This window comes from Canis aureus, chromosome 16 (assembly GCF_053574225.1).
Source record: "Canis aureus isolate CA01 chromosome 16, VMU_Caureus_v.1.0, whole genome shotgun sequence".
Classification (NCBI taxonomy): Eukaryota; Metazoa; Chordata; class Mammalia; order Carnivora; family Canidae; genus Canis; species Canis aureus.
The window spans coordinates 6,103,082-6,127,585 of record NC_135626.1 but is presented as its reverse complement, the minus strand read 5'-3'; the positions used below and the strand labels follow the sequence as shown (position 1 = coordinate 6,127,585).

Below are 24,504 nucleotides of genomic sequence, written 5' to 3'. Positions count from 1 at the left end.
AGGAGGGAAGGGGTTAGGTAACTGGCACTAAATGCCCACTGTCATGTCAACCACTGACTTGCAGCGAAGGGTGGTGCTGGCCACAGCGGGATGGTGATGGGGGATGAGGTCTTCCCAGCACAGCAGTGCAACTCCCCTTCTGCTGCTCAGCGGGCAGTCTACCCACCTGGTGCCGTTCCAGCAAAGCTTCTGCTCCGGTGACATCCTTGGCTAACTCGTCTGAGGACACCAACCCTCGTATTCCATTGATCCAAGACATGAGGTCCCTGGCAACCAGACCCACAAAGGAATAGTTATTACATTTCCTGGCAAGTAGGCTTTCTGTCCAGGAAAAGAGAACTGCACAGTTCTGGTCTCAAAAGATGATTTGGAGTCAGCTAGCTAATCTACAGGGTCAATTAGTTAATCCATTAACTAGTTAATCTACTAAATGGTTAGCTAGTTATAATCTACATCCCTGGGCAAAATATTTTAAAGTGTCTTGTTCATCTTAAATGTTCCTTTTCTTTTTTAAAGGTTTTATTTATTTATTCATGACAGACACACAGAGAGGGGGAGAGAGAGAGAGGCAGAGACACAGGCAGAGGGAGGAGGCGGCTTCATGCAGGGAGCCTGATGCAGGACTTGATCCCGGGTCTCCAGGATCAGGCCCTGGGCTGAAGGCGGCGCTAAACCGCTGAGCCACCCGGGCTGCCCGCGTCTTGTTCATCTTATTGAGAGGTTAAGAAAATTAAAAACAACAAAAACCAAACGTTCCTCAGAAGACAACGAACTAGGTTTGTAACTAAGGTCTTCTGACCCTACAGAACAGTAGGTTCTAACACAAACAACCGTGGTTAAGTTTTCCAGAACTTCAGATGAAATCACTCTTCCCTGTGCCTGCAGCTGTCCCAGGCCTCTGTATGCGCTGACCCCAGCCTCTTACTGACGTCTGCACATAAGGGTATAAAAATCAGTGTGTAAGGTCGCAGGCCCTATGCTGCTTTTGATAAAATATACCCGGAACAGGCAAATCCAGAGACCGAAGGCAGACTTGATGAGGAGAGGGGAATGGGCAGTGACTTCACATGGGTTGCAGGGTGTTTTTCTGTGGTGGTGAAAAGTTACACAACTACCACCTTTCTGTAATTAACACTGCAAACGTTCTAATTACAGATGAATTACATACTTTAAATTACGTAACGATTATGTTATTTGACCTTCACCTCAAAAAACGAAAACAAAAACAAAAGAACAAAACCCCACGAAAAACTCCTACTAGAGGCCTGGGAAGGTGAAGCACATCACTTGCCTAGTCTTATCCTACAGAGGAAATGCCAGGATCTCCCCCGCCCCCCGCCCCTCCTCTCTCTCTCTCTCTCTCTCTCTCTCTCTCTCACACACACACACACACACACACACACACACGTGGATCCTTTGTTAGCACAAAAGTGTGCTGCAAAGAAACACTGTCCTGAATGGGTGCCCTGGGTACCAAGTTCTAAATCACCCACTAGTGAAGTGCTATGCAGCCTTAAAAAAAAGACTGAGGTCCTAGGTCATGGGACATTCCGCCAGAAACCTGGCCTGGGCTGTTGAAAACTGTCAATGCTGTAAAAGACAATACACAGAGGATGGAGTGGTACTGTTCTATATATTAAGGAGACAACGTTACTTCTGCAATAGGAATTCTTAATTGGATCCTGGACCAAAAACCTGGGCTACTGAACACAATCTTAAGACAATTGGAAGAAACTCAATGGGAGCTGGATATAATACTGTTGCGTTGGTCTTGGATGTGAGGGTGGAGGACAGAAATGCCTGGCACAAGGAGGCACAGGCCCAAGTATTTAGGTAGAGGACCAACTATCTGCAACAGACTGACAGGTGGGTTAGCAACAAAGAAGTGTATCCTTGGAGGTAAAGCCAACTGGTGACTGCGGGTGAAGGTTGTCACTGTATTCATGGTTTCATCCTATTTTTCTACAGCAATGAAATGTCTCTAACTACAGTAAGTTTGTGAAAGAGACTAAGGTACAGCTCTAATGAGTGAGAGATATGCCTAAGGAAGAAACTGAATGCCATCTGGCAGGAAACGGGGGAGATGATGGACACATGCACGCCCATCCATGGACAGGGAAGAGCAGATTTATTTTTGACTAGCTGACATTTGGTAGCTGGGGATTTCACAGTGGCCATAGGTAATGGATGTGAACGACCATGCAAAGGCCTCTGGGTTTCATACCGGAAATCACTAAGGAAGCGTTGCAGGTCGTGGGAATCACCCAGCTTGGCCTTGCGCTGGTCTGCGCGCTTCCCCAGGCTGCTCCACGCCTGGTCCAACTCCGTGCACTTTTCCTGCAGGTCCTCGGCCGACTCCGGGTGGGACTGGATCAGGCGCTCGGCTGTTTCCCCCAGGGAGTTGACCTACAGGAGCAAGGCGGCGAGACAGCGAGTAAGGGAGCTGTGCTCTGCCAAGTGGAAGATTCTCTGCCCCAGGGCCAAAACGCCGATGGCACTATCACCTCTCACCTTGTCACCAAGAGCCGCGAGGTCCCTCTCAAAGCCCTCGTGCTTGCGCTGCAGAGCTTGTACGCTGGCCAGATCGTGGCCATAGTTGTCTGTGTTTAGGGCCTGATTCTTCTCCTCAATCCACTCTTTGGTTTCATCGGCATCTCTGAAGGGAGACACATAGGCGGTTAGCGACTGCTGAGCACAGCTACCCTGAACATAGGGTAAGCACAACAAAAATATTTAGCTGGCACTTGTACATTTGTCAGTGGCTACTACTAAAAGCTCCAACAAGTAAAAGAACACACATTCACTCACTCTTTACTGAGCAATCTACCCCATGACAGATATGGTCCCGGCTGCCAGAGCACAAATATCAACCAGATCTGAGTCAGCAAATCTAGGGACTGCCAAGGTCACCCCCTCTCCAGCCCCGTGCTCCTCCTTACCTGTGGAACCTCTGTACTTCATGGGCGCTGCCCAAGAGCTGGCTCCGCTCCTCGGCCAGCTGCTGCAGGGACCGCCAACGCTCGTTCAGCTCCTGCAGGAAGACAGCAGTCAGCTGGGCCGCATCCCTCTTCCACCACACCCATGCCAGACTCCCAACAAGGGGCAAAGGACCAAAGGGCTGGTGCTCAGCTTGCAAGGAAAGACTGGAGAGCACAATTTCCTGTCTCCAGCCTTTCCAGCTGAACAAATTAGTACAGACACTACAGCAGAGATCCAGAAGATAAGAACCTCGCCAAAGTTAGCCACATCTGATGGTGTGAACGCTCCATGAATACCTACCTGGAATCACCTCGGATGCTGCAGACACATGCAACCGACCTATCCTCACTCTCAACTCCTAGCTTGGTGCCCTCCACAGGGCAACTGCTTCGTAAATAACTACTATGTGGAGGCGTCTGACTTTGGCTCAGGTCCAGATCTCAGGGTCCTGGGACTGGCCAGGGTCGGACTCTCTGCTCAGTAGGGAGTCTGACTTTCCTTCTTCCTCTCTCTCTCTCCCGTGCTGGGTCTCTCAAATAAATGGATAAAATCTTAAACCAAAACAAAACAAAATAACTACTAGGTGGAAAAATCCCAGAGTCTACTACCCCAGAGCCCTGAGCCCAGCTGCACCCAAGACCATGGTAGGCCAAGGAGGGCCTGGTGCTCAAGGAGACAAAATGCCATGGGGACCAGAAAGAAGCCAAACCTCTCCTGTAAGGAGGCAAGAGAGGCATTCCCTGTCTTCTGGACCTTACACTTTGTGCAGCTCCCGATCCCACTAGAACTAAAGGGAAGGCTAACTTTACTGCTAAGACTTGCTGAGTTCCTGACCAGGAAAGCCAACCTCTCACCACCCTTCTACAAGAGTAGAGCTGACATTTTCCCCAGGATACCATTGGCCCCAGGAGAGTGACAAGTGCAACAGCTCATGTGACTACTCAGGACAAGAGCTCGGCTATAGAGTCAGGAGAAGGAAAACCGTGAGGGAAACTGGCCACAGTTTCTTACCTTGATGGAATTAAAGGTGGCCACGGTATGAACCATCAGACGAGCAGACTATGTAGGGGAGGGAAGCAGAAGAGCAACACTAATCAAGTGTCTGCCAATTAAAAGACAATTCTGAGAAGCAAGTGCCATTCATTTGGTCCCAATTGTCAACCAAAATTATCTTAGAGGGACACTGTCAAAATTCTGAGCAGAGCCACGAATAAAAGATCAACCACCAGGGGAAAGGCGAGAAACACCCAAGTGTACAATTTAATTAAGTTCACTCGGTGAAGAGTCAAGAGAGAGTAGTGACAACCACAATTAAAACAGCGGGCTGTGGGGAGCACCCGGCTGGTTTCATTGGTGAAGCACATGACTCTTGATCTCAGAGTTATATGTTCGAGCCCCATGTTGGGTGTAGAGATTACTTAAAAATAAAATCTTAAACCCCACCACCCCAAACCCAGCTGGCTGGACACTAAATATTAGTGTCTTCTTCCTATTCATACTATAGAACAGTCCAGAAAATACTCAATTTAACAAATGCTGGCAGCTGAGACTGTTTGAACAAAAATACCAGGAACTTATCTCTTTTTTAGCTACCAGCCTGCTCTTCTCTTTAACAGTGTCCCCCTTGAACTAAGGGCAACAGCCTCACCAGATGAGGGGGAAAATAAACCGACACAAAGACCAGTGAATTAGCTTTCTTCTCATCAATGCACAAATCAGACATCTCTTGGGATTGCAGAGCCTGTTCAGTTTTATCCAAAAGAAACCCCACATTGCAATACCTGTAAATCTTCAAATATGTTAGAAAAAGCAAGGGTCCTGCTGAGATGCAGGGAAATCAGGCTCATCAGATGCTCCTGTGACACGCCCAAGTGACATTTTCTACCGGTATGGGTGCGTACAGGGTTCAAAAACCAAACCCAATCTATATACTTATTAATTTCGTGACACTGGCATTTATGAAGCCATTTGAAATACACTTCTAAAAAGACATTTGTTACCAGAAAAACTCCACCAGGAGGTTAGAGAAGTAAGGATGTTGCCCACTCAAGCCACCAATGATCATAAGTTGCCATATAAGACCAATTAAGATTGAGAAGAAGGGAGAAAGCTGAATCAAGGGGAAAAGGCATGCTCCCCCCAATGAGAAGCCTCTTTAATGAGCAGAATAATGAGGGCCAAGGAAGGGTGAGGCCAGAAGCAAAGGACTCTAGTCAAGCACCCTCCCTGTGTCTGTCTGGAATAGTGTCTGCTGTAGTAGGTACATTTCTTTTTGTTCCTCTTTCTATATCTCTCTGCATGATCTGGTATCTTTGAGGAAACATTTCTTAGGCCACTGGGGAAGTGTCTAGGCAGAGGTCATTTTCTTCCTGTTCTATCCTCCGGGACTGCAATTCCATGGGTGGACCACACCTAACTACACAAGGCCACCTGTGCAAGGTTCATTCTGGCAGTGACGTGGGTATCATGCCATCTAATCAAACTCATTCTCAGCATTTGCATGTGAACACCTTACTTCTCTATATTAAGAATCATATTTTAACATGTGACAGAGTCAAAGAATGTAATGCCAGGGTCAAAGAAAGAAACCAGCCCAAACAACTCCAGAAATGACCAAAGACTCCCAACAAGCCTCTACAGTCAGAACAGACACATCAGAAAAACACATGAAATATTTCTATTCCTGAAAATCTTTGGAAACAGTATTGGCAAAGGAGTTCCTACCTTCCAAGGGGATGCAGTCTTGGAATCCGTGTCATCCTATTCAAAGGAAGAGGCAGAGATTAGGGAGCTGTGCAGTTCAAAACAACACAGCCCCCGCCCCACCCTCTCCTGTCCAAGGCTGCATCCCCAGAGCCATCCATCAGAGTGGCATCCCCTCTGGAATCCATATCTGCTGGCTCAGAGCACACCACAAGGCCACCTGAGGGAAATGAAGCCAACGATCAGGACAGGAAAACTCTAGTTTATGGAGTGGACAAAAAATGAAGAGAATGAGGAAATTTGGTAAGAAAATCACCAATTTTTGTCTCTGTTCTACTCATAGGATTCTTGGAAAAGGATAATAAAACAAACAGCTGTGGAGGGCAGCTCCGGTGGCGCAGTGGTTTAGCGCCGCCTGCAGCCCAGGGCGTGATCCTGGAGACCCTTGATCGAGTCCCACGTCAAGCTCTCCGTATGATGCCTGTTTCTCCCTCTGTCTGTGTCTCTGCCCCTCTCTCTCTGTCTCTATGAATAAATACAATTAAAAAAAAAAAAAAAACAGCCGTGGAAAAAGTTCTAGAAAACAGAAGAGAGGACACCTTTTTTTTTTTTTTTTTTTTTTTAATCTTTTGGAGAATGGCAAATAGAAACCAATTTCTGCTAATTCTTTTCCACAGGTTTTTTTTATATCTCAAGGTTTGGGAAGAGAAATCCTTAATAGGCTCGTGACTTATATTTTTCCCAACACCTACTTCTCCTCACATTCAAGTTCCGCACAGACTTACCCTGGGCATCATGCCATACACCTCCTATGAGGAGAGAGGGAACAAGTTTCATTATTAGAACCACTCAAAGTGACACTCATTAGTGTCAAACCCAGAGACAGAATTACAAAAAGAGAGACCACGGGCCAGGAGAACTTTTCAAGAGTCTAACAGACCAAGTGTTTATATGAAAAACCTTTTATTTATTTAAGAAACGGGTGAGTTTACTATTAATTAAGGGCCATATAAACAGTAACTAACTTTCACAATATTAAATGGACATATAGAGAAGACAGGAGCTTCTTTCCCCTGATATAGGAAGGTAAACAAAATGGAGATGGAGAGGACTTGACCACACCCAGCCCCCACCCCCAACCCCATGCTACAGGACATGGCATATTGGGCTAGCAAGGACACAGGAAGGAACCAAGTTCCTTTCTGCCAGTCACACAGCTTCAGTGTAAAATCCAGATACTCGCCTGCTGCTGTACTGCCTGCACCTCCTCAGCCATCAGACCTTCAGACTCCAGGTCTTCAGCCACCTTGTTAATGTCTTTCAGCCGTGACTCATTGGCCTTCAGATCCTTTAAAGCAAAGCCCATAATAACTAAGACTCCAAGAATAATTCAAAGAAGGTGGGCAAACAGATGCTTTGAACCAATAAATCCTGTCCAACAGGTATCCTATGAACTAGTTTATCTATTCCTCAGCAGTCACCTAAATCAAGAACTCCTGACTGTCACTATCAAGGAAGTAAAAAAAATAACAGGGCATTGGAGTCAGTCTGTCCCAAACTTGCTTAATTAACAACAGTTCATAAACCATTACTCTGTTGGAATGAAAATTTGCTTTCATCTTTCTTTGGAGAAAGGTTTTTAAAATTCTGAAATTCTAATGCCAGCCCCTGTGGAAGAAATAGCCCACCACCCATATTAACGGTTATAAACCTCTTAAAGTAGGAATGATAAACAAGATGTGGTTTATGCATGCAATGGAATTCTATTCGGCCATAAAACGTCATGGAGTCCTGAAAACCACCAGGGTAAGAATGAACTGGGAATAATGTTATGTTCCATGAAAGCAGTCAGTGGTAAAAAGTTACATTAATATAGGATTCCGTTTATATGAAATGTCCAGAATACATTAGTCCAGGACAAAAGCCGATCTCATGCTGCCAAGGGCCGGGAGTCCTGGGGAAGGACTAGCAGGTATGCAGCTTCCTTGTGACATAGGAAATGTATCAGATCCAGACAGAGATGCGCAGCACCATGCTGTGCTGAATGCTTCCAAACCACACACTTTAAAACGGTTAACTGGTGGGTGCCTGGTGGCTTAGTCAGTTAAGTGTCTGCCTTCAGCTCAGGTCATGATTGGGATTGAGCCCCACATCAGGCTCCCTGCTCAGTGGGGAGCCTGGTTCTCCTCTCCTTCTGCCTGCCGCTCCCCACTTGTGCTATCAAATAAATCTTTTAAAAAAAATTAAAATGGCGAAGTGTATGCCAACTTTACCCCAATTAAAAAAAATACCTTTACCTATTTTTGTATTTTAAGTTCAAAAAAGTTCTTCCAACAAAAAAGTTCTTCCAACGGCATCTATTTCCTTGGAGCCAAACTGATCAAAGTTCCAATTCAAGTCATTGAGAAATGGCCACCCAGCGGATGGAACACAATCTGTACCATATTTGTTCTAGTAAAGCACAGTCACAAGTCCAGAGAACCAAGTCTTTGGATGATTTTCCAGCTCAGACCAAGACCTCCCTCCCGTACCTTCTGAAAGTCATCGAACTTCTTCTGCAGCACTTCGACCTGCTCCAGGTCAGCGCCCACCTCCTCGCTGGTCAGAGCTGCCTCCTTCTCGTTGATCCACTGCTGCAGCTCGTTCGCCTCACGGAACAACATGAACCGCTTACAGCTCTTCTCCAACATGCCCTTGCGCTTCTCGCCCAGCTCCAGCAGAGAGTGATACCTGAAGTCATTGAAGAGGGTGACAAGAGGGGGCAGGCAGGCAGTTAGCTTCCTACAGGTGCTAACCTAAGGGCAAACCACTGGTGTCTCTGAGATGTGGATCCCATGAATGTGTAATGACGGTGCCCAGGCGACAAGGTGTCAGAACACAGATGAAGATGAAGCTCCTACAGGCCAGCACTACAGCCCCGAGGAGAAGTACACGCTTACTGTTCACCACTAGGTGGCTTAGACAGCCAGGCACACTCATCCCCGGGCCAGTTTTGCTCTGAGAACATCACAACCACAAATGACTGGAACCAAGCGTCTAGCATGGGGGTTCATGCGAGCACAGCTGAGAGACGAAATGAGTGTGCTGGGTACAAGGCATACAGAATTCCTCCTCCGCTCTCAGAACTCTCTGAGCCGACCTGGGTGGTAGGGGAAGGCATACCCAACTATACAGTAGCCTCGTCCAGGACATTAGCCTCCCTGAACGGTAGGGAAGTGATATTTATTTCTCAGAGAGTTTTGGCAACTTCAGAAGGAAAATCAGGTCGAGTACAGAGTATCTGCACCACTTCATTAGTTGGAAGATTTCTTAAGAACAATCAAAGAATTTTTGTGCTCTCAGGAACTAAAATACAGAATGCTGAACTACTTACTATCTTTGGAGATGTGAACATGACAAACTTAGTAAAAGTTAAAGGTTAAAGAAAATCCATCACCATCAAATCTAAGCTTCTCAGAATGAAATAAAGACAGCAACAAGGTATCAAGACTCAAAGCATTTGAAAGGGAGGAATTTCATTTCCTTCCTACCAAGGAACGCCAGGGACCCGGCCATCAGTTGGGGACTAAGAGTGGCTGGCCCACCACCAAAGCCAACAGAAGGGGAACCAACAACATTCTGAACACACAGCTGTGCGTGGAAGAGATAAGTGGCCATTGACTGACACAGCAACACCGACACCTCTTCCCTGGTGAGGGAAGCCAGCTGCACAGCAGCACAGTCCCCGCCCCCTCCCCCACCTCGTCTTTCTGGATGAACAAGTGCTCTCAATAGAAGTGGCAGAGGGAGAACCGACATGGGCACTTGGCAAGGCCGCCCGCCTACTCACAGTTCCTCCACCTGTTTCATACGCAGAGACACACTGCCGGCCTCCTTAGTTATGCGCGTCCTGCACGGGGGGGGCACAGCAAAAGCATGCACAAATTAGTGGGATTAATCCATAGGAAGAAGAGTGCAGCTCCGAGGCCAACAGGAGGCTGGATGCTTCAAGTGGGGGCAACTGAGGAGTCCTTGAAAAGCTCTCAGAAGCAGGCCGGGCCATGAAGGAAATCAGTAAAGAAACAGCCAGGAAAGTAAGTTAGAGTAGTTAGTTCACTATTGTTTTCCTGAAAAGTCTGCCAGGCTTAAGGCAGGCAATTTTCTTTGTACAGGTGACTCTGGTAACTTTGCAGAGCAAGGCCAGGGAAGGAAAGGCCTACCCCGAGAGCTAGTATGCCCTTCCAGCCACATACCGGGCCACCTGCTTTGCTCCCCCAGTTACGAGCCAGGCACAAAGCACTCTCCTGTCTCAGCAGTAACACAAAAGATTTGTAAGTGGACAAATAACTGATCTTTTCAGGGATCGCCAGGGTCACAAAAGTTCCATTACACTAAGGTCTAATGAGAACATATCTTTTGAGTGTTTTTTCAAGTGTCCAAAACTTTTGAGCTCATTAGCAGAGCAAGACATCCTACAGGAGGGACACAGGTCAATACAGGAGCTTAGCTAGGTAGGGGACAGAGGACAAAGCCATTTCATAAAAAATAACCTCCATCTCAGAGCAGAAAGCAGGAGAGAGCCACTCTCCCAATAGTCCTCTAAAAAGGGCAGAGCTGTAGGGGTGTGGAACCTCTAAAAATCAATCCCAGAGCATCTCCCCCAACTGAAGGACAATGGTTCAGAGAGTGATGTCTAGAAAATGCTGAAGAAAAGAAACTCACTTTAGTAGAACAACAAAATAAGGAAAATAAAGGTATTAATCCAGAGTTTTAGGTCCAAATGAAACACCATGGGTTAAAAAGGACTTGGGGAAAGTGTCTGGAAGAGGGTGTTCTGAGTTCACACGGGCACCAGAACAGTTGCTCTGAAGCCTCTGGACACTGCCTAAAGCTTGGCCTACGTGGGATGTGAAGTAAGCCCCGAGAGACACCTCGACCTTTGTGGTCACCAGCATGGCCCTTACTGGTGGTCAATCTGCTCCTGCCGCACAGCAATGCTGCCCTGCTCCTCCAGAAGGTTCTCTCGGGAAGCAGACTGGGCAGGGTCCAGCTTCTTCACATACGCGGCTGGCACGAAACCCTGACGGTCGTTCACTTCCACCTTCCACCAGTCCTGAGAAGACAAAGGGACAACTGAAACACGAGTTCCCTAGAAAGAGAGAAACCAAGGAGGCCTGTGCGTGTGCACACATACATGAGAGCTTTGGCCCTATTAGGAGAATCTCGTGACAGCGTCAAGGTCACTTTGCTCAAGGACTGAAGTGTCAGTCCTCTGTCACCTGCCAAGTAGAGAGCGTGTCACAAGGATGCCATAACGACACCCAACATGAAGGGCATTCCCTCTCTTCAGCAGACACCCCAGAACTGCACTATAGTGTGGCCATATGCCTCATGTGGCTATGTAAATTTAAATAAGTTACAATAAAATTAAATTTAAAAATTCAGTTAACCAGTCACACTTCTAGTGCTTAATAATTACTTGTGGTAACAGCTACTGCAGAGCCAGCACACACATAAAATGTCCACTAACACAGCAAGTTCCATGGGACAATGCTGTTGAGTAAACCAGAAATAAACTGGAAGGTGGTTTAGAGACAACAGAAAATACAAATCACAGGTTTTCTCAAATGCTAATGATCAGGGTAAACTGTGGGGTATAGAGTATAGGAATAACTGTTTTTAACAAGGCTGTGAACATCTCTCCAGCCTGAACAAGTATCTTTTGCAATCTCTCAGATAACGTGTGGAATACCATCCACCTCATCTCAAAGCCTCAAGGAAAGGTGGCTGATGAACCAGGAAGCATTTAACTTCCAGAGCCTACGGGGTGACATCGCAGCTATCTTCAACTAGATTAAGAACCAACAGCTTTAAGTTCCAGAAAAGCAGACTCTGGCTCTAGAGAGAAAGAACTCCACCTACAGGTGTATAATCATGAAAAAAAGTGACCCTTTAGAGTATGTGTCACCACACCACCTTTGGGTGTTCGGGAAGACGGACGGATTGCCTTCTCCATCACCCACAAAATGAACCTACATCAAGAGGGAGACTGCCTGGGCAACTCAAGTCTCCTCTCAAATTCTAACCCAGGCTCATTTCAGACACAATGGCCCACAGGCACACAACTGAACAAAACTGGTAGTGCTGACGGAAAGAGACACGTGACTGCTTCAGACGCCTTGCCTTGTTGGTGCTGTTGAGTAAAGTGAGAATGTCCCCTTTCTTCATGGTAACCTCTCGAGGGCTCTTCTCCTGATAGTCGTAGAGAGCCAAGACCAGCTCCTTCCCAGTCTCGTCATCCATGGGGGCCACTTGTTGCTAAAAATCCCAAGGAAGGGCAAACACAGTTAAAGGATGTCCATGGTGTGTCCCCTGACACAGGACAGACTCCCAATTTCAACAGCTGTACCAAATTTACCAAACACACGTTTATGAGAGTCCATCTCTGAAGCAACCAATAAAATTGATTCCCAAACTTTAGCTGTTCAGTCTTTATAAAAAATCTCATTTTGAATGGTTTATACATCTTGGTGTTACAAGACTTTGGTTTTCTTTTTTTAAAGATTTTATTTATTTATTCATGAGAGATACAGAGAAAGAGAGAGAGAGGCAGAGACACAGGCAGAGGGAGGAGCAGGGTCCATCCAGGGAGCCTCATGTGGGACTCAATCCCAGGACTCCAGGATCACTCCCTGGGCCAAAGGCAGGCACTAAACCACTGAGCCACCCAGGGATCCCCATGGCGTCACAAGACTTTGTAACGAGGCCACCAGAATATTGCCGATGGCCGTCACACCTGCCAGAAGTGCCTGAGCCTGGCAGCTTCCCCCGCCCCTGCTGTGGAACTGCTCAACTAAAGCCCAGCTCACCCGGCAGGACTGAGCCTGGTCCCGCAGGGCCTGGATGCTGCTGCCGTAGGCGCTGAGATCTGACATCAAAGCTTCATGTTTCTTCAGTAGAGCCTAAAACCAAAAATCACACACTCTGACGATGGCACAAGAAGCAAGGGCGCCCCAGCCACGACACCTCACTGACCTGCCACCCTCCTAAGATGTGGTTTAGTTACACGCTGATTTTCTCATCTCCCGTTCCACACACACACACTCAATCTCTCTCTCTCTAATATTATAATATCTTTTCTCCCTGCTCTCTGTGCCTCTGCTGGAAACAGAAAAGGAGACAGCACAGTATCACACACACAGTGAATCCACCACCCATCAGAAATAAACATCACCAGCAAACAAAAGCGTGTGGTGGACACTGCCCTCCGTGTGGAAGCTCCCTCCACCCTGCCACATGCAGGGCTTCAGCATTAACTACTGCCACCGCTGCCCAGGCTTTTCAGTTCTCCCCTCCTCCATCTCTTGGAGAGTCCTAGAAGCTGCATGTCAACACTCAAGTACTCTAGTTTCTGTGAAGACTGGTAAGCTAAGAGGTCCAGGAGCTATGCGTTGACCTTTATTGATTAAAACAGAAGAGCTTCACTCAAAAACACTAATTACTAGGGGGGGAAAAGAAAAGGTGATCACATACACAGGCGCACATACGCATGTGGAGAGAACAGGTGGACAAGAATGGCAAAATGCTCACGGTGGAAGGCAGTGACAGCTAGTATCCTCTCTGCTTCTGGCATGACTGCATTTCCACAGCAGGAAGCAAACACCGGGTTCTACAACGCCTTCATCAAACCGACAGTGCAGAGGCTGCACCTCCCACACCCAGGGCTCCAGTGAGAGCCCTGGCAGACTCCCCACACTCGCTCACCTCAGCGGAGTCCTCGTCCTTCCCGTAGTCAGTGCTGCCCACGATGGGCTCCTTCTCCCGCATCCAGGACTCTGCCTCGTTGGCGTCAGCAAAGTACTGCTGGGCCTGCAAGGAGTCTTCCAGGTCCTGCCGCCGCTGGGAGGCCTTGGACTTGAGGGACTCCCACTTCTGGTTCAGTTCGCTGAGCTTAGCCTTCACATCCTCAGCGGCAAAATGGCCTGGAAGGCGGGTGAGGGAAGGGAGGACAATGTTTAAGGGGGCTGCCTGTCGCCAGACAAAAAGGTCTTCCGTGTGTCCACGGCACCTGTGCTACACCACTGTGACAGGCCAGGCCCCTTCACGATCCTGTTTTAGCAGGAGCTTGTCCCAGCCTTTTAAGTGATTTGCTCAATTTTTGTCTCCTCAAGCCATGATCTCTACCCAGACTCTACAAAGCAGGTAATTCCAACCAGTACCAGGGACTGAACCATCAAGACATAATAAAAGCTTAACAGTGCCATCCCCAGTCCTCAGTCCCTGGGACATGCACCAGGCTGTTCCACACTGTCCTACTTGCTCTCACAACTATGTTAGAAGTAGGTGTTATTACCCACATCTCACAGGTAAGACACTCAGATCGAGAGAGCAGGGTTAGTCAAGGTTATAAAGTAAAAAAAAAAAAAAAAAGAGAACAGGGAAAACACTCAACCCCACAGCCCAATCTGACTTAAGTCCACACACTTTACCAAAGAAAGGACACAGGAAGAGTGATAGCACAGAGCCACTGCCCGATGACAACCGCTCACCTTCCTCCACCATGGCATTCCCCTTCTGTGTAACCGCCTTGATGCGGGGTTCATGCCCAGCAATTTCTGCTTGTAGGGCTTGGTGTTTCTTCAGCAGATTTTGGACTCCAATCAAATCTTTGCCTGAAAGCAGAAACCGCTCCCTGGTCATCCAAGCCATCAAGAGAGAAGTCAGTCCTGTCATTCTTAAGATTCTACTGGGGTTCAAGTTTAAGTTACACTTGACCTTGCTTGTTCTGATATGCACCTCTTTTATGGTCAAGGGTAGAGCCCATTCTCAGATGTGATTCTTATCTGATGAAAATAGACTAACCTCTGTTGGTGGACGCAGCGATGGGCTCTTTCTCCCTAATCCATGTCTCCTCATCCTCAACATCACGGAAGAGCTGCTGCAAGCGTAGAGAATCAGCCAGCTTCTGCTTTCGGGCAATCATGGGTTCTTTGAGAGCCTCATAGCGAGCCACAAGGGCTTCCTGCTTCTTCTTGATGTTTTCAGCATCAAAGTGGCCAGCATCCTGGAACTGGCGGGCCTGAATGGTGATGCCATCGATTCGATCCTGGGAACAGGAAAAGAGAGTCTTGAAAAGCATGGACCAGCCTTGGCATCAAGGTTCTGGACTGATCTTACCTCAAGGGTGGTTTGATCATATACAAATAAAAAGTAACACAGTTGTTTTCCCAGCCCAAAGAATATTTTTTCTTGCCATCTCTTTCTCTCATTTTGAGCTTCCAGAAAGCTCTGAGGAAAGAGTTTAATTGGAGAAGAATAGGGAACACACAGGACTACCTAAGAAAATCAACACCCTTTATCTCTCCAAAAATGAGGGATTACTTGCCACTCTTCACTTCTGTTTCCATACCACAAGCCTGACAACAGCCCCCAAGCCACACTCTACCTGGTGAGCAGCCACATCGGCCTCTAGCAGGGCATGCTTCTTCTGGAGGTTCTGGACATTGGTAAGGTCTTTGCCATAATCGTCTGAAGCCAAGTGACCTTCCACTTCATACAGCCATAGCTCAATATCCTCAACATTGCGGTTGAACTGCTGCTGCTGGTTCGCCTCACGAAGCTTTATCCCTGGGTCAAAGGAGCAGGTCTGATTTTCTACTTGTTAACACTATCCTTCTGCCAAGATTACTCACTAAACAATGGCATCTTAGTGAAGGACCATGAATCAGGATTGTAGTCCTGCTTCACCTCTATCACAAAAGTAAAGAACACAAGATGCTGACTTGAAAGTTCTACAAGAAGCATTCTAACCCACAGGAGAGGAACAGCTAATAATTACTGAATGCCCTCGGCTCTCAACTGAGCTTTTTCAGTGTTGGGGCCCAGTTCAGTCATGGCTGGCTAACTGAATCTCTCCCTTCTCACTCAGGCTCCCCCAGTTACCACATTTGCCACATTAGCAAAAGTATTGAGAATGTGAGGCAAGTAACTCCTGCATGGGAGATGAGCCTGCTCACCCAAGGTCTCCTGGTCCACCTTACTTAGGTGGTGTATGTCCCTACACTTAACTGGGAAGGGACATGGAATCCCCTAGCATTTCTCTCACAGTCCAGAGATACCTTCTCTTACCCTTCAGTTCAGTGGCTTCAAGCAATTTCTTCCACAAACTGATGACCTCGTTCATACGAGCTGCTACCTCATCTTTGGCATAGTGGTTGACATCAATCAGCTTTTGCCCTGCTTTCTCCAGGGCGTCAATGCGGCTCTGGTTGGCCGAGAGCTCAGCCTCAAAAGCCTGATGCTTCTGTACTTTTCCTTGTAGGTTGGATGGGTCCTGTCAATAAAAGGAAGAAGGGAGTTCTACCTCAAACCTCAGTATGTCAAACTACTCTGTGTTATCTTCTTACTTCTCTTTATTGGCAGGGGGGAGGGGTGGGTGGAAAACAGCCTACACTAAATAGTGTGATTTTGGAATTTCTTATTTCTTTCTTTAGCTACAATTTATCTGTGAGAACTGCCTTTAGCTTCCTAGCCAAACGCTACATGGCAATGCTGGCGGAACGTTACTTTATAAGCTTCATCTGTGGCGGTTTTCATCTTCTCATTGACCCAGCTCTTGAGCTCATCAGAGTCACGGAAAAATTGCTGCAGGTGGAAAGAGTCTGCCAGTTGGGCGCGACGACACATGGCTCTTTCATGAAGAGCGTTGCGGCGGCTCAGGAGCTGAAAGACAAGAAGCCACGTGAATCTCTGGCTCCTACTCCCCAGAGATTTCTGAATCAAGAGGCTACATGGCAACATGCATCCCAGAAGGGAGAGCTGGGGACAGAAGGGCAGGAGCATGGAGAACCTGGAAACGTACCGCATCTCGGCGGGTAGCCACGTCTTCCATGGCGTAGTGGTTGTTCTGAATCAGCTTGGTTGCAAATTCATCCAGTGCCTACGAGGGAAAGAGGGAAGATTAAGGGTTTCTCCTTGGTAAGCATGTGGCTGCACAGCTTGGCCTCCAGAGCAAAGTAACTGAACAGGTCACGAAACACTCGGAACCATAACACAGTTTTCCCCTTAATTTTTGAGTTTTTGCTTGACGTTATTAGTAAGAAACAACACTATCATGCTAGCTCCCTTCAAGACTGTAGATGATTTCATGACATACCTGGTATGATCAGACAGGGGTCAAAACAGGTTAGCAGCCTTCCAGTTCCTGCCTCTAAGAACTCTTTTCAAAGGGGAAAATACCTCTTCCATGAGCTCCAACTACTTTAACTTTTCAATTTTATTTTTTGAAGATTTTAAGTAATCTCCACATCCAAAGTGGGGCTTGAAATTACAACCCCAAGATCAAGAGTCACACAGTCCACTAACTAAGCAAACCAGGTGTCCTGAATTTTTTTTTTTTTTTTTTTTTCCCTGAATTCTTTAACTACTTTTAGTGAAAGGTAAATATCGTCACAGAGGTTGTCAGGAAAAGATCTCACCCTGTAAACTGGGGCAGGCCTCCTACCAGGCCATGCTCCCCCACCACCATGAGATCTGAAGCCCCCACGGAAGTGCCTCTTATGCAGATCCTGTCACATCTGCTCAGAAACCCTTCAGAAGAATAGACTCTGGGCTGAGTCTAAGGATCACCCAAAGGTACAACAAGAAGGGGTCTTACTGTAATTTTTTCCTCCTGGGCGCTGAGGGATTTCTCAAAGTCCTCGTGCTTCTTGAGGAGCGCCTCCACGCTATCCAGAGAGTCTCCCAAGTCCTCATTCAGCAGGAAGGCCTTGAGAAAGAAAGCAAAAGCACTCAGAGGGACACCCTAGTCCTTCATCTCTTAAGGCTTTCGGCAAGCAAAGCTTATGCTTGCCAAAGTGTGACAAGAAGAAAGGAGGAGCCTCATGTCCTTTTAGATTCACTTACAACTAATCTAACAATAGCATGAAGTGTTAAGTTCCAGACCCAAAACCAAACCAAACTCCAAAAACTCCTCTTTGGTAAGAAGTCATTCCACACCAACACACTCATCTCTAAACCGGGGGTCTGTCTTGTGGGTCTTGCAACCCCAGCAGCAGGAGGAAGGCCGGCAGAACTGCCAGGAGCTGCCCCGGCTCTTCACCCGATGCACAGCTGCAATGCTAATAATTTCCTGCCTGAAATAAGCAAGCCACCTGAGCAGCAGATCAAAGAGCAAGGAAGATGGGGTGAGTGGGTGAACGATACCTCCTGCTTGCTCATCCAGTTGTCCACCTGCTCCGTGTCGCGGTAGAAGAGCTGCAGGTCCATGCACTGCTCATACTGCTGCCGGCGCAGCTCCCACAGCTCCAGCAGGGCGGCCCTCTCCTCAGCCAGGATGCTCAGCTTGGAGGAGGGGGGAGACGAAGGACGTGAGGGGAGGGAGGGCAGATCTGACACCCTCAGGCAAACAGAAAGGCTGCCCTGGAATTTCTAATCCTCATACTAATCTTTGGGCTTGTTTTCTGGTTTGCAAAAGGGGACAAATTACAGTCACTTGTGTCAGCCAACTCATGGGAAACCACAAATATCCTGAGCAGCTGGTATGTTTATGCTACGTAGGAGAGGGAACCCTAATTAACCTGGAATTAATTTACTGCCACGTTATCAAATGATGTTAGGTCAAAATGCTAAGTAAACTTTAGGTAGAAGAAAAAGTACCTCTTTCTTTTTTTTTTATTTTTATTTTTTTAGAGAAGTCTTTTTTTTTTACTTTTTTAAAAATTTATTTATGATAGTCACAGAGAGAGAGAGAGAGAGAGAGAGAGAGAGAGAGGCAGGCAGAGACACAGGCAGAGGGAGAAGCAGGCTCCATGCACCGGGAGCCCGACGTGGGATTCGATCCCGGGTCTCCAGGATCGCTCCCTGGGCCAAAGGCAGGCGCCAAACCGCTGCACCACCCAGGGATCCCGAAAAAGTACCTCTTTCTAAAAGGTGAGGAGCAAAAATGGAGTTAAGGAGTCTCAGCTGAGACTGAGAAACGTCAACTCAGTGGATGTTCCATAAAATACATAACTTTTTAGGTTCCACAGTTGACAATAAAGTACGTCCTTGAAAAGTAGTCAACATGATGCTAAAACATCATTCTCTAACATTACTCAGGTTATCTGCATACTCAGATACTGTGGAACCTGTACACACTTCTATACATCATCTGAAAGCCATTTCCTCTTGGCTTCACCTATAATGCAGGACTCAACTCCCTGTGAAGTCCTAAGTAGGAAATGTCACAAACGTCCCAAATGAATGGAAACTTTTTTCTCTGATTAATCACCATACTACACACAGGTGTTCTTTTTCAGTCTCTCCAGAAGCCGCCCCCTCCCCCCCATCTTCCCGGCACAAGCTCTGTGTAAGCCGTTCACACACCAGAGTGAAAACAGCCTGGACGCTTGAGGATGGATACCAGCTTTCAGAGACTTTCAGTTGAAGAACCGCTCCCCTCTTACCTTCTCCCTCACTTCATCTGAGGCATAATGCCCAGCAGCAAGCAGGGCCTGTCCAGACTCATCTGCAGATTTAAAGCTGTCCTCGTGAGCATCAATCTCACCCTACAGGGAAAAAAGACAATTTATGCCCAGCAACTTATATAGGCTTAATGTGTTTTTGTGTGGAACTGTACTGATTGTAAAGATCCTGGGGAGAATTTTTCCACCTTTATAAAAGATCATGTGTAAGATAAGACATTCCCCTTTAGTCTTTCTTCAGTCTTTCAACAAAGCCAGAACGCCTTTTTTACAAATATATTACTCAACTTTTGTTTAGATGTATTCCCAAGCACATTATACTTTGAAACAATTATAAGTAGTTTTTTAAAATTATGTTTCTGTTACTAGTGTATTTGACATTCTATATTGACTTTTTCACAACTTCCACATTAAAACCTCTCAGAAGACTTTCAGCAATAATGATTTCTAAAATCCTGCTTCATGGTGTTTTCCAAAATTACTTAGTCATAAAAAAAACCTTTGAAAGGGATTAAAGGGGAAAGGAGAGAAAATGAGTGGGAAATACCAGAGAGGGTGACAACATGAGAGACTCCTAATTCTGGGAAACGAACAAGGGGTAGTGGAAGGGGAGGTAGGCGGGGGGATGGGGTGACTGGGTAATGGGCACTGGGGGGGGCACTTGCTGGGATGAGCACTCGGTGTTATACTATATGTTGGCAAATTGAACTCCAATAAAAAACATACCAAAAAAGAAAAAGCTCACAAAACCAGTTTTCTGTGGGACATGGTACGGAAAAAAACCCAGAATAAGGAATTTAATTACAATAAATATGACATTCAGCATTTCAACAAAGTTATTATTTAAGACAGTACATGACTGATGCGCAGAACAGCAGGGCTTCTCTCTTGCCAGGGCGTGGCCCTTCACTTGTATGGACCACTGTCTCCTGACACTTATCCAGCTTCACCACCTATGAGAAGCAGGCAGAACCAGTCTCCAAAGGCAAAGCCAACAACAATCCTGTGATAAGAGCCACCTGTGAATAATGTTTCAGCTACTCTGGCCATAAGGAAGAGTACTCCCCAAATGTGTTACAGGTTATTGCCTTTCCTTCGGGAAGATGTTGGAAACGCTACCTTGTGTTCTTGATGCCTGTCCAGCAAGGCTTCGGCGCCGGCCACATCATTGGCAAGCTCATCTGCATTGATAAGGGCTTTCATCTCAGTTACCCAGCTGGTAAGGTCACGGAAGTCAGCAAGGAAACGTTGAAGCCTGGGGAAAACCAAGATAAGTCATCAGATGTTGCCAGTGGAGAGCCCAGGATGAAAAATGCCTTCCTAAAGCTCCAAATTCTGTCCTCAGACCATGCCAATTCTATCCTGGGACACAGAGGCTTCTTCAGTTTGATTGTAAAGGAAAGCAAGAGAAGGCTGCAATCAATCCTTTAAAATCTAGGTTGTAAAAAAAAAAATAATAAAAAATAAAATAAAATAAAATCTAGGTTGTGTCCATCACCATAATTCTCCAATCTGGTCCCTTCTCTCCAACCTCCTGTTCATTCCCCAGTTCTAGCTCCAGTTAGTAATTAGCATTCTTTCATTTCCCAGTCCTTGATTTACTCAATTTTAATAGTATATTCATTGTGCTCTGATTGCTAAGGAGATTTCCACTTCTACTGGCCATAATGCACCAAAACAGGATGGAGGAATATTCATGAAGTCATAAATACTATGTACACACACACACACACACACTATAGACTGACCAATCTCCAAACAAATATAACATCGGTAGAAAAAGTCACCTGCATTTTCTTTCTTAGTACAGGAACCTGGCAGGTGTACAGCAGTGCTCTCAGTATGTAGAAGTGACCCCTAGGCCCGCCTTCCCTCTTCTCTAAGAGAGGTGCAACACCACCAGTTGCTGAGCTCCAGGAGATTATTCCCCACCTGTAGGAGTCATTGAGGCGGGCATGTCTCTCAGCTGCCAAAGTCCGGATCTGCTCCCAGTTGGCAATCAGCTCCTCTCGCTTCACTTGAATCTGTGCAGCACTCAGAGGGTGGGACTGCTGCAGGCGGTCGGCCTCGGCACACAGGGCTTTGACCTGGAAATGCACTCCATCAGACTGTGCTCATGCCCCTTGCTAACTTACTTATGGCACTGGCTGCTTTCAAAACCCACCTTGTCCTCCAAAGCAGCAAGATCTCTCTCCAAGCCTTCGTGCTTCCGCAGCAGAGCCTGAACACTTGCCAGGTCTCGGCCAAAATCGTCAGAGGCCATTAATTGCTCCTTTTCTTTAATCCAGCTGATGGTTTCATCCACATCCCTGTGGAATGGGAGGCAACAGTGCAGCCACTTATGACAACTGTCTGGAGCTGGGGAGGCTGCACCGGGCAAGGCCCCTGGCAGCTCCAGTACCTCCTTGGCATGTGCCATATACTCAACCAGGTCCCTCAGGTATGTGCCCACATCTAGCAGCCCTCTTTGGCTTGGTACCTGTTAAAGCGCTGAACCTCAGCAGCTCCGAAGAGCTTCCCCTGTCTCTGAAGGGCCAGTCCCTTCAGCCGCTGCCAGGCCGCATTTACTTCATCTTGCTTGGTCTTGATGGTCTCCTCCTCGGGGTGCTGCTCCTACATGAGGGAGAGTGGAGACTGACCTGGATCCTGAGCCCCTGGCTCCTCCAAGTCCCCACTTCAGTAAACCTTTATCTTTCTGAAGAAATACTGGTTTTATGTGTGAAATGAAGCAAAGCTTGTTCAAATCTAGCTTCTGGGGTGCCTGGGTGATTCAGTTAGTTAAGTGTCTGACTCCTGATTTTGGCTCAGGTCATGATCTGGGGTTCATGAGAGTGAACCTGCTTAAGATTCTCTCCCCGCTTGCTCTCACTTCCTCTAAAACAAATAAAACTGGCTTCCATTTCCTCTTAATAAAAAGAGGAGACACATGATCTATCCCTTGGAATATATGGTGAGGTCATAAAGCAGTGATGGGTATCAATACCAAAAACCTTTGTGCGGGCAGCCCCAGTGGCTCAGCGGTTTAGCGCCGCCTATAGCCCAGGGCCTGATCCTGGAGACCCAGGATCGAATCCCATGTCAGACTCCAAGCATGGAGCCTGCTTCTTCCTCTGTCTCTGCCTCTCTCTCTCTCTCTCTCCTCTCTGTGTATTCTCATGAATAAATAAATAAAATCTTTAAAGAAAAACAAAACAAAACAAAAAAAACCTTTGTGCTAACACGTCAGCTACAAGTGTGTGGTAGTCTCACAAATGCACCCATGTCTGTCCCAAGCACTGGAAAATCCATTATTTCCAACATTCATGAGCCTATCAAACCATTCCTGCCTATATACTTCATCTTGAAGTTTGCTCCTGACTTCAGACTGGAGCTAGGTCTTTAAAAGCCTCTTACCCCACCAGCCACATTTTGGTTTTAATAAAAATAACATGTAAGTAATAAATGAAGCATTTGAGGGTTCTGGGATCCATCTGTGAGATCTTAGGCTTGGCCTGACTGCTTTCTCAGCACAACCTCAGGATGCCCCAAGATTCTGGGGCAGAGTGAGGGGGCAAAGCACATCTCTCACTGTGGAAGGGTGAGGCGTTTCTGAGGAATGTTGGCTCTTCTTTCATCACTGGCCAGAAAGGGAACAAGTACCAGCCCTGAAGCAGATCCATAAATTTAAGATTTATTTCCCCCAAATCAAATTTCTCTGATAGCAATAATGCTAGTTCCTACTGCTTGACATCTCCGGAACCTCTGATCCCTACAGAGGAAGCTAAGGATAAAGAAGCAGAGTATGGAAGCAAGCATGAAGGCAATGGGAAAAGAGTGCACTTGCCCCTCTTAATGGCTCGGAGCCGCCAGTGGAGAGCCCATTCATTACAAGGTTCCCCAGACACCCAAGAGAGCAGTCAGGCGTCAGTGGGTGCCTGCCAACTGTAAGCAGCACTCAGCACCACACCCTCATCTGGGAACCCCTGACACCTGCCTGTGGCAACCCAATAAAAGCATCGCCAAGCCCCACCCGAAAGTGCGTGGAGGAAGCAGATGAAATGAACTCTGCCCTTCCTGCCTGTGGCCACAGGTTAGCAAGCAGTTTCTACTTTAAGAGTTACCAGCATGGCTGCCTTACTCAGATCTAAACAAAACTCTTAGACAGGCTTACCAAACCTTGCTCACTCAGAAATTAGGTAATATAATCAAAATCTTCTTCTGAAAACACCAGAAAGTTAATACTACGATCTGGGAAGAATCACACAGCACATTGCTACGTACCTGAATGAGCTTGGCAGCAAACTGATTAACTTCATTAACTCTTTCTTCATGGGCAGCCATATCTGTTTGAAACTCTTCAAATTTCTTCTGTAAAACCTCTACATGCTCCAGGTCTTGGCCCAGCTCCTCAGAAGTCACAATTGCTTCCTATTTGGGGACCATTACAGAGCCAGAGTCACCAACAAAACAACAGCTCCCAGAAACTCAGCATGAACAAGACCCATCGGGATGTGCCTCATTAGCTTTAGTGGATGCAGCTTCCTGTGTCATCTGATCTTAGCTCCCCTCCTTGTTAAAAGGCTGAGCTCATGTATTTTGGTGTGAAGACTCTGGGCTTCAGAATTATAGAAGAGCACACCCCGGAGAGCAGATGGAGCTAGAGCAATTCCACTATGTGCCTTCTGCAGCTCACACTGGCTCAAGGCTGGGCCTCAGTCTCACTAAGGTTTACTCCGCAAACCTTCCCCCTGGAAAGATACCTTGTCGTTGATCCAGTCCATCACATCCTCACACTCTCGCAAATACTGCACCAGCTTCTGGGCCTGCAGCAGTTTGACTCCCTTCTCTCGCATCTTCTCCAAAAGCAGCTCCCACTGGCGGTGCAGCTCCATTAAACGGGTCTGCAGATTAAAAATCAGCCCCCGAGATCACAACCATTTCTATGGGATCTGGCTCCTCCACAGACTTCCCACAAGTCAGAAACCCCACAAATCAGAGCTCAGAACAAGTCTTTTTTAAGATAATCCCCCTTTCCCCAAAGATATGCCCCAAACTGGGAGGAAACCAGAAGTCCGAGAATAGGAAACAGCATACACCTCACAGTAGTTTGGTAGGTCTTAAAGAACAAAATTACTGACCTCTGGCAGGTGGATTTTTTCCCAGTCTACTTCAGGGGACTTAAGATCAACTATTACCAATATTATATTATTTATAATTAATGTTCTTAGTAACTGAATCATTGAGTGGGATTCCTGGGTGGAAAGACAAGAGGAACTGACATGGAAACTGAGCAGAAATTACTGAAGGGGGGCAGCCCAGGTGGCTTGGTGGTTTAGTGCCGCCTTCAGCCCAGGGTGTGATCCTGGAGACCTGGGATCGAGTCCCATGTCGGGCTCCCTGC

General features: G+C 46.9%; 1 protein-coding gene across 12 annotated transcripts in view; it reads right to left on the bottom strand.

Annotated features, from left to right (window-relative positions):
* The window catches only part of SPTAN1 (spectrin alpha, non-erythrocytic 1), a 58,686-nt gene that overhangs the window by 21,092 nt on the left and 13,090 nt on the right, over positions 1 to 24,504 (bottom strand). For 6 of the 12 annotated variants that reach the window (XM_077850913.1, XM_077850916.1, XM_077850919.1 and 3 more), the window contains exons 4-32: positions 23,864 to 24,004; positions 23,385 to 23,531; positions 21,604 to 21,737; positions 21,289 to 21,433; positions 21,057 to 21,211; positions 20,244 to 20,379; positions 19,107 to 19,208; positions 17,866 to 18,003; positions 17,318 to 17,428; positions 16,523 to 16,600; positions 16,228 to 16,383; positions 15,790 to 15,994; positions 15,107 to 15,288; positions 14,524 to 14,767; positions 14,211 to 14,333; positions 13,426 to 13,643; positions 12,531 to 12,623; positions 11,845 to 11,979; positions 10,626 to 10,774; positions 9,512 to 9,571; positions 8,214 to 8,412; positions 6,926 to 7,030; positions 6,468 to 6,491; positions 5,704 to 5,739; positions 3,991 to 4,038; positions 2,940 to 3,031; positions 2,512 to 2,656; positions 2,225 to 2,406; positions 167 to 266 (exon numbers count right to left, since the gene is read on the bottom strand). In XM_077850913.1, the coding sequence (XP_077707039.1) occupies positions 167 to 266; positions 2,225 to 2,406; positions 2,512 to 2,656; positions 2,940 to 3,031; positions 3,991 to 4,038; positions 5,704 to 5,739; positions 6,468 to 6,491; positions 6,926 to 7,030; positions 8,214 to 8,412; positions 9,512 to 9,571; positions 10,626 to 10,774; positions 11,845 to 11,979; positions 12,531 to 12,623; positions 13,426 to 13,643; positions 14,211 to 14,333; positions 14,524 to 14,767; positions 15,107 to 15,288; positions 15,790 to 15,994; positions 16,228 to 16,383; positions 16,523 to 16,600; positions 17,318 to 17,428; positions 17,866 to 18,003; positions 19,107 to 19,208; positions 20,244 to 20,379; positions 21,057 to 21,211; positions 21,289 to 21,433; positions 21,604 to 21,737; positions 23,385 to 23,531; positions 23,864 to 24,004 (3,783 nt within the window). The remainder of the gene's footprint in view (positions 1 to 166; positions 267 to 2,224; positions 2,407 to 2,511; positions 2,657 to 2,939; positions 3,032 to 3,990; positions 4,039 to 5,703; positions 5,740 to 6,467; positions 6,492 to 6,925; positions 7,031 to 8,213; positions 8,413 to 9,511; positions 9,572 to 10,625; positions 10,775 to 11,844; positions 11,980 to 12,530; positions 12,624 to 13,425; positions 13,644 to 14,210; positions 14,334 to 14,523; positions 14,768 to 15,106; positions 15,289 to 15,789; positions 15,995 to 16,227; positions 16,384 to 16,522; positions 16,601 to 17,317; positions 17,429 to 17,865; positions 18,004 to 19,106; positions 19,209 to 20,243; positions 20,380 to 21,056; positions 21,212 to 21,288; positions 21,434 to 21,603; positions 21,738 to 23,384; positions 23,532 to 23,863; positions 24,005 to 24,504) is intronic. The other 6 variants (XM_077850915.1, XM_077850921.1, XM_077850923.1 and 3 more) reach the window with 1 other exon arrangement.